At 48.3% G+C, this 9,109-nt stretch overlaps 1 protein-coding gene across 1 annotated transcript; it reads left to right on the forward strand.

The window, feature by feature from the left end:
* Nucleotides 1–5,436: 5,436 nt before the first annotated feature.
* Nucleotides 5,437–5,926, forward strand: LOC124029260 (cornifin-A-like; the record flags this gene model as incomplete). Its single annotated transcript, XM_046341033.1, has 1 exon — nt 5,437–5,926. A coding segment is annotated over one exon (490 nt), but the record flags the coding sequence as incomplete, so codon positions are not given.
* Nucleotides 5,927–9,109: the final 3,183 nt, after the last annotated feature.

The raw sequence follows: 9,109 nt of genomic DNA on the forward strand, positions 1-9,109 counted from the left end.
AGACTATCATTACCACTACAGACCTTATACTGTAGTCTTTATACCTGGAGACTATCATTACCACTACAGACCTTATACTGTAGTCTTTATACCTGAGACTATCATTACCACTACAGACCTTATACTGTAGTCTTTATACCTGAGACTATCATTACCACTACAGACCTTATACTGTAGTCTTTATACCTGGAGACTATCATTACCACTACAGACCTTATACTGTAGTCTTTATACCTGGAGACTATCATTACCACTACAGACCTTATACTGTAGTCTTTATACCTGGAGACTATCATTACCACTACAGACCTTATACTCGTAGTCTTTATACCTGAGACTATCATTACCACTACAGACCTTATACTGTGGTAGTCTTTATACCTGGAGACTATCATTACCACTACAGACCTTATACTGTAGTCTTTATACCTGGAGACTATCATTACCACTACAGACCTTATACTGTAGTCTTTATACCTGAGACTATCATTACCACTACAGACCTTATACTGTAGTCTTTATACCTGAGACTATCATTACCACTACAGACCTTATACTGTAGTCTTTATACCTGGAGACTAATTACCACTGCAGACCTGTAGCCTTTATACCTGGAGACAGACCTTATACTGTAGTCTTTATACCTGAGACTATCATTACCACTACAGACCTTATACTGTAGTCTTTATACCTGGAGACTATCATTACCACTAGACCTTATACTGTGTCTTTATACCTGAGACTATCATTACCACTACAGACCTTATACTGTAGTCTTTATACCTGGAGACTATCATTACCACTACAGACCTTATACTGTAGTCTTTATACCTGAGAGACCTTATACATTACCACTACAGACCTTATACTGTAGTCTTTATACTTGGAGACTATCATTACCACTACAGACCTTGTACTTTAGCCTCACAGTCCCACATGCTCAACTGTCTATTTTGTTTGTGTAATTTGGTGTCAACCCCAAGCGTGCACTTCAGGGATGCCGGTCTGGAGAAGGGAGGGGGAGGGGTTGTATAGAGGAGGAGGGGAAGGAGTCCGGCTGTCGTCCTCTCTCTCTCTCTCTCTCTCTCTCTCTCTCTCTCTCTCTCTCTCTCTCTCTCTCTCTCTCTCTCTCTCTCTCTCTCTCATCGAACCAGGGTCTGTAGTGACACCTCTAGCGCTGAGATGCAGTGCCTTTTAGACCGCTGCGCCACTGGGAGCCCCAACTTTTGTGAGGTTTCCAAGGTTTCTGACACCTTAGACATATACATTCCTCCATTTAGTTCTCCATTAATTCCCCATACTGTCGACCGGTCTGTGTGTGTGTTCTGTAGGAGAGGCACAGCGTGGAGATGATCGATGCGATTACAATATGAACTGGGGCCTGCTATTACAGAGCAGCATGGAGGACTCAAACGTAACGAGTACTGTACTGTACACACAAACATGTTTCATTCATGTGTGTACACATCAAGGACATCTTGCTGCCTTTTATTTGGCCCTGCAAGCAATTCCGTGAATAAATAGTGAATGAATAGTGAATGAATAGTGAATGAATATGAATAAATAGTGGGCCACTTGACACCATATTAAAAAAAGGCTTTTAGTTCAGTCTCCGCTCTGGCCAACTCAGTAGGTCCTGAGTGCAAAATAAAACTATTCACAGACGATAAACAAACACAATTACTTATTTTTTGTTAATATGACAAGTGTGTGTTTTTATGCTAATGTTCATTGTCTTCCAGCCCATTCTGTATGGTGAGCACTAAGCAGCCGGATTGGAGAGAGTGGCTGTCACTACATTAAGAACACTGCTTGTGTGTTGGTCTGTATGGTGAGCACTAAGCAGCCGGATTGAGACAGTGGCTGTCACTACATTAAGAACACTGCTTGTGTGTTGGTCTGTATGGTGAGCACTAAGCAGCCGGATTGGAGACAGTGGTTGTCACTACATTAAGAACACTGCTTGTGTGTTGGTCTGTATGGTGAGCACTAAGCAGCCGGATTGAGACAGTGGCTGTCACTACATTAAGAACACTGCTTGTGTGTTGGTCTGTATGGTGAGCACTAAGCAGCCGGATTGAGACAGTGGCTGTCACTTTCACATTAAGAACACTGCTTGTGTGTTGGTCTGTATGGTGAGCACTAAGCAGCCGGATTGAGACAGTGGCTGTCACTACATTAAGAACACTGCTTGTGTGTTGGTCTCGTATGGTGAGCACTAAGCAGCCGGATTGAGACAGTGGCTGTCACTACATTAAGAACACTGCTTGTGTGTGTTGGTCTGTATGGTGAGCACTAAGCAGCCGGATTGAGACAGTGGCTGTCACTACATTAAGAACAATGCTTGTGTGTTGGTCTGTATGGGAGCTTTACAGACTCTATGATGTGTCCATATGGATGTATGGAGGCCCTTCTCATACTCCCCGGGTCTCCCACTCTGTTTGTTTAGGCCTCCATTCACATGCTAATGCCCTGCCCACTGCAGCAGAGTCCACAGAGACTGGTCTGACACACAGAGAGGGGAGTCACACTGGTGTCACAAGGTGGAAGGTTATTGGATTGTTCTCATGTGTGAGTGTCAGCCGCACACACATGCATGAGGAGGTGCGGACGTATGCAGACACACAGTCACACTAAACGCCCATACACACACACACGCGCACACACACACACGCACACACATCTGCACACATGCACTTATGCATACACACACATGACACGATGCCAAGCACGTGTACCAACAGTGAGACTCTGACATCAGTTCTCATTCAATTTGACACGTAGTATATCATATTGGTCAGGGAGAGTTTGAACACTAAGAACTGTCTTTGATGGGAAATGTAGTCCATTTTTCTGCCCAGTGACACTGTGGGTAAGTGAGACCTCAGGGTCAAGAGCTGGGAGTGAGCTGGAGTGCCACTTCCAAAATCACTATGCCGTGTCCATGGCAACGCTCTCTGGTCTACGAGTTCCTACTCTGTTACCAAGTGAACCTCCTCGATTGAACAGTAGCCAAGGAGAGGAGACACAAAGAGACACTAACACAGCCATCTTTATGACAACTCTGAGAGGGAATTCAGTCTAAATGCAGCTCTTCAACACTCTGCTCTCAGTGAGACAGCTGGAGTTGGTTTAGACACTGAAGCAGCACCACTTGACTGAGTCAAAGAAGGCCGTGCACGCCGTCTGAATCTGAGGAGAGCTGCACTAGCTACTTTAGGCTAAGAAAAGGCAGGGTAACACTGTGACACTGTGGTTAGAGCGTTGGACTAGTAACCGGAAGGTTGCAAGTTCAAACCCACAAGCTGACAAGGTACAAATCTGTCGTTCTGCCCTGAACAGGCAGTTAACCCACCGTTCCTAGGTCGCCGTTGAAAATAAGAATTTGTTCTGAACTGACTTGCCTTGTTAAATAAAGGTAAAAAATAAAATGTGTCACTTCTTCAGGACTAATGCTTTGCCAGTTGCTGTATAAAGATAAGGGGAAACATGCCGCTATTCACACAGCGATCACTGAGTATAAAGGTATTATTTACAGACAGTCATTTGTTCTGCAGACAATAGAAGGTTAACACTTTTCCTTCACATCAGAGTAAAAGAGACAGTTGAAGCCTCAGGGAAAATGTGGCGTTAAGCAAAACACCTTCCATTGATTTACTGATGAAAATCTGCCGTTAAGCAAAACACCTTCCATTGATTTACTGATGAAAATCTGCCGTTAAGCAAAACACCTTCCATTGATTTACTGACTCCTGGATGTAGGGATGTTAAACATATTATACACTTTCCTCTGGACGTATAAGGTGAGTAAAGATATGCTGCTTTTACTGATCGGATCTTCATGGTACTGTATGTTGATTCAATTTGTATCCACACAGAAACCATGGCAACAAATGACACCAACACACACAGACTACACCAACACCTCTTGTTAGGAAACCAGTCTCCTTGTTGAACTAGGCCGCTGACCGGATTGTGATCATAGTGTGGCTTTGTGCCCCAGTTCAAATCAATGACCTCAGCCCTTTCACTCACACACAGCCTGCCTATTGATGGCTGGATGGGGTCAGACATTCTAGAAGCATCCACACAATCCTCTGGTCTTTCTCACGGGGCTCTGTCTCTGTTCTGTGGGGCTTTGGGATAATGCTGATGGTCAGCACACGGCCACACAGGCCTCCCCACAGACCTGGCACAGAAACCATGTTGTTGACGTGCTGGTTCCACTGAAACTGCAAGGGTGGAGGGATGGAGAGGGTGGAGGGATGGAGAGAGGGAGAGGGTAGAGGGGTGGAGGGATGGAGAGGGTGGAGGGATGGAGAGGCTGAGAGGGTGAGGATGGGAGAGGGTGGAGAGGGTAGAGGGGGAGAGGGTGGAGGGATGGAGGGGTGGATGGATGGAGAGGGTGGAGGGATGGAGGGGTGGAGAGATGGAGGGTGGAGAGATGGAGAGGGGTGGATGGAGGGGTGGAGGGATGGAGAGGGTGGAGGGATGTAGGGGTGGAGAGATGGAGAGGTTGGAGGGAGGGAGGGGTGGAGAGATGGAGAGGGTGGATGGAGGGGTGGAGGGATGGAGGGGTGGAGAGGGTAGAGGGGTGGAGAGGGGTGGAGGGATGTAGGGGTGAGAGATGGAGAGGTTGGAGGGAGGGAGGGGTGAGAGATGGAGAGGGTGGGTGGAGGGGTGGAGGGATGGAGGGGTGAAGAGGGTAGAGGGTGGAGGGGTGGAGGGATGGAGAGGGTGGAGGGATGGAGGGGTGGAGAGATGGAGAGGGTGGAGTGATGGAGGGTGGAGAGATGGAGAGGGTGGAGGGATGGAGGGGTGGAGGGGTGGAGGGGTGGAGAGGGTAGAGGGGTGGAGGGGTGGAGGGATGGAGAGGGTGGAGAGGGTGGAGGGTGGAGAGGGTGGAGGGGTGGGAGGTGTGGAGGGATGGAGAGGGTGGAGGGATGGAGAGGGTAGAGGGGTGGAGGGATGGAGAGGGTGGAGGGATGGAGAGGCTGGAGAGGGTAGAGGGGTGGAGGGGTGGAGAGGGTGGAGGATGGAGAGGGTGGAGAGGGTAGAGGGGTGGAGGGATGGAGAGGGTGGAGGGATGGAGAGGCTGGAGAGGGTAGAGGGGTGGAGGGGATGGAGAGGGTGGAGGGATGGAGGGGTGGAGGAGGGAGAGGGGTGGAGGGATGGAGAGGGTGGAGGGATGGGGGGTGGATGGATGGAGAGGGTGGAGGGATGGAGGGGTGGATGGATGGAGAGGTTGGAGGGATGGAGGGGTGGAGAGATGGAGAGGGTGGATGGAGGGGTGGAGGGATGGAGGGGTGGAGGGATGGAAGGGTGGAGAGGGTAGAGGGGTGGAGGGGTGGAGAGATGGAGCCTCTGGAGTGATGGAGGGGTGGAGAGATGGAAGGCTCCTACCCTCTGCAGTGAGAAGGCTCCTACACTCTGCAGTGAGAAGGCTCCTACCCTCTACAGTGAGAAGGCTCCTACCCTCTACAGTGAGGAGGCTCCTACCCTCTGCAGTGAGAAGGCTCCTACCCTCTGCAGTGAAAAGGCTCCTACCCTCTGTAGTGAGAAGGCTCCTACCCTCTGCAGTGAGAAGGCTCCTACCCTCTGCAGTGAGAAGGCTCCTACCCTCTACAGTGAGAAGGCTCCTACCCTCTGTAGTGAGAAGGCTCCCACCCTCTACAGTGAAAAGGCTCCTACCCTCTGCAGTGAGAAGGCTCCTACCCTCTACAGTGAGAAGGCTCCCACCCTCTACAGTGAGATGGCTCCTACCCTCTGCAGTGAGAAGGCTCCTACCCTCTACAGTGAGAAGGCTCCTACCCTCTACAGTGAGAAGGCTCCTACCCTCTACAGTGAGAAGGCTCCTACCCTCTACAGTGAGAAGGCTCCTACCCTCTACAGTGAGAAGGCTCCTACTCTCTGCGGTGCTAGGTGATGAATCACAGTATCAGTGGGAGTTTACAGCATGGTGCTACACTGGACTATGATGGGGCATGTGTGTAACAGTCCAGGTATCGAACCCCGGTCGTCTGTTTTAAAATATATTTATATTTTACCTTTATATAACCAGGTAGGCTAGTTGAGAACAAGTTCTCATTTACAACTGTGACCTGGCCAAGATAAAGCAAAGCAGTTCGACACATACAACACAGAGTTACACATGGAATGAACAAACATACAGTCAATAACACAGACAAAAAATCTATAAACAGCATGTGGAAATGAGGTAGGATAAGAGAGGTAAGGCAATAAATAGGCCATGGTGGCAAATTAATTACAATATAGCAATTAAACACTGGAATGGTAGGATGTGCAGAGGATGAATGTGCAAGTTGAGATACTGGGGTGCAAAGGAGCAAGATAAATAAATAAATACAGTATGGGGATGAGGTAGATTGGATGGGCTATTTAGAGATGAAATATGTACAGGTGCAGTGATCTGTGAGCTGCTCTGACAGCTGGTGCTTAAAGATAGTGAGGGAGGTAAAGAGTCTCCAGCTTCAGAGATTTTTGCAGTTCGTTCCAGTCATTGGCAGCAGAGAACTGGAAGGAGAGGCGGCCAAAGGAAGAATTGGCTTTTGGGGTGACCAGTGAGATATACCTGCTGGAGCGTGTGCTACGGGTGGGTGCTGCTATGGTGATCAGTGAGCTGAGAAAATATATATTTATTTTTTTACCTTTATTTAACGAGGCAAGTCAGTTAAGAACAATTTCTTATTGGAGGCAGGGCTTTACCTAGCAGATACTTGTAGATGACCTGGAGCCAGTGGGTTTGGCGACGAGTATGAAGCGAGTGCCAGCTAACGAGAGCATACAGGTCGCAGTGGTGGCTTTGGTGACAAAACGGATGGCACTGTGATAGACTGCATCCAATTTGTTGAGTAGAGTGTTGGAGGCTATTTTCTCTGTGTGCCTCACAACCATGTTAGACCATGTTATCCCTCTGAGCTAAAGCCTACATATATCTATTAAAAGCTCAGGTTAGGCTTCATGTGAACGTACAATAGTTCACCAAAGATGTAACAGCCTCCATGAGGAGAAACAAGACAGAGAGATATTGGGTGGTCTCTCACCTCTCATCACACACACACACAGGCAGCAGGTCTTTCTTCACACATACTGTACGCGCACACACACACACACACACACACACACACACACACACACACACACACACACACACACACACACACACACACACACACACACACACACACACACACACACACACACACACACACACACACACACACACACACGGGCAGCAGGTTCTCACCAGGTGAGAGGACAATGTGATTACCCAGCATGCATTGGAGGAGGCGTTATGAGGGAGAGTGGAAACATGGCAGGTCTGAGATTCACTTCCCATCAGATCACACACACACACACACACACACACACACACACACACACACACACACACACACACACACACACACACACACACACACACACACACACACACACACACACACACACACACACACACACACACACACACACACACACACACACACACACACACACACACACACACAGAAAAGGCTGGAGGTGAGCTTGTCAGATGCAGCATAGTATTGTGTAACAAAGTACAATGTTATCTGAATTCATAAGTGTCCATACTGTTTCCTACCAATCTCACAATCTATTCAGCATTTATTACAATACAACCTGCTTACTGGCCAGTAATGACTAGAGAGGTACAGCGACTGGACACCTCGTAGTACACATATGAATGGACTATTAGTGCTTGATAATATAATTATCATTAGAGGGATGGAGGGATTACTGTGTGGGGATTGGACCTCTCTTCTCTCCGGCCCCCCTCTCAGGGGCTATCCCCTGATTCTCCTCTATCCTTGATTTCTGCCAGGAATTGACCCTGATTCCCCCCTCCAACTCCAACTCCTCACCCATCTCCCCTTTCCCCTCACCCACCTCCACCCCATCACCCCCCACCCCACCCTCACCCACCCCCATCACCCTGCCCCCTCACTCACCTCCTGCCGCCTCACTCACATCCTGCCCCCTCACCCACCTCCACCTCCACCCCCATCACCCACCACCCCCCTCCCTCCACCCTCAGGCTACTCATCCTGCCTGATGAACAGATGGAGGGATGAAGGATAGGGGGATGCCAATTCACACTGGTCCTCCCGGCCATCCTCCTGTCCATTCATCCTTACCATCCCAGCAGAGAGAGAGAGAGAATGGGGGACGTGTCAGGTGGACTGGGGATCGTGGACAAGGTCTCTATGTGGAACGACCAGTGGCAGCAGCATTTAGCATGTTAATACTGTAACCACAAAGGTCTAACAACTATGCTCTGAAGGTCTCTCGCACACACACACACACACACACACACACACACACACACACACACACACACACACACACACACACACACACACACACACACACACACACACACACACACACACACACACACACACACACACACACACACAACACAACACAACACAACACACACACTGTGGAAGGTGGGTTACTGGTGCCATAGTAACTCACGTCGTTGTTAAACACAGTGTCACGCTCCGAGGCTCTGAGGCCACGTGTATCTGTTCATCAATAGCTTTTACCTTCCAGTGTGATGCCACTGTATATCAATGAAATCCAATGAGATCTACCCAGATTGGCCACCGGTATTTATAGCCACCGATCAACACAACACAAAGCAGTTGGGAGAGAGAATGTATATTGATCTGGAAACCTGCAGAGAAAGGATGGTACGAAACAGAAACACATTTCTTTGTGTGTATTTGTTGACGTCAATGTAAGTGAGACACTGACAGCTCGTAATAAAGTGTTACGTTATTTCAGGGAATTCACCATTTCTGCTTTTAAAAAGATCAATAACTCAATAAAACACAACTAGTGAAAGTACTGAGTGACAACTGTTGATGTACTTTAAAAGACAGACTATTAGTCCCCAACAACATGACTCCATAACAGACTGAACTATGGTCCATGATTAAAAGCTATTTTTGGGACTTCATTTTTCCTCCAAACCACTGTGCCCTTTAAGAGAAAGGGAATTGGTGCATACGCGGTAACATCATAATGTTGAAATGCCCACTGTAGCCTGAGGAGTGGGCCT

Source organism: Oncorhynchus gorbuscha, unplaced genomic scaffold (genome assembly GCF_021184085.1).
Source record: "Oncorhynchus gorbuscha isolate QuinsamMale2020 ecotype Even-year unplaced genomic scaffold, OgorEven_v1.0 Un_scaffold_5923, whole genome shotgun sequence".
NCBI lineage: Eukaryota > Metazoa > Chordata > Actinopteri > Salmoniformes > Salmonidae > Oncorhynchus > Oncorhynchus gorbuscha.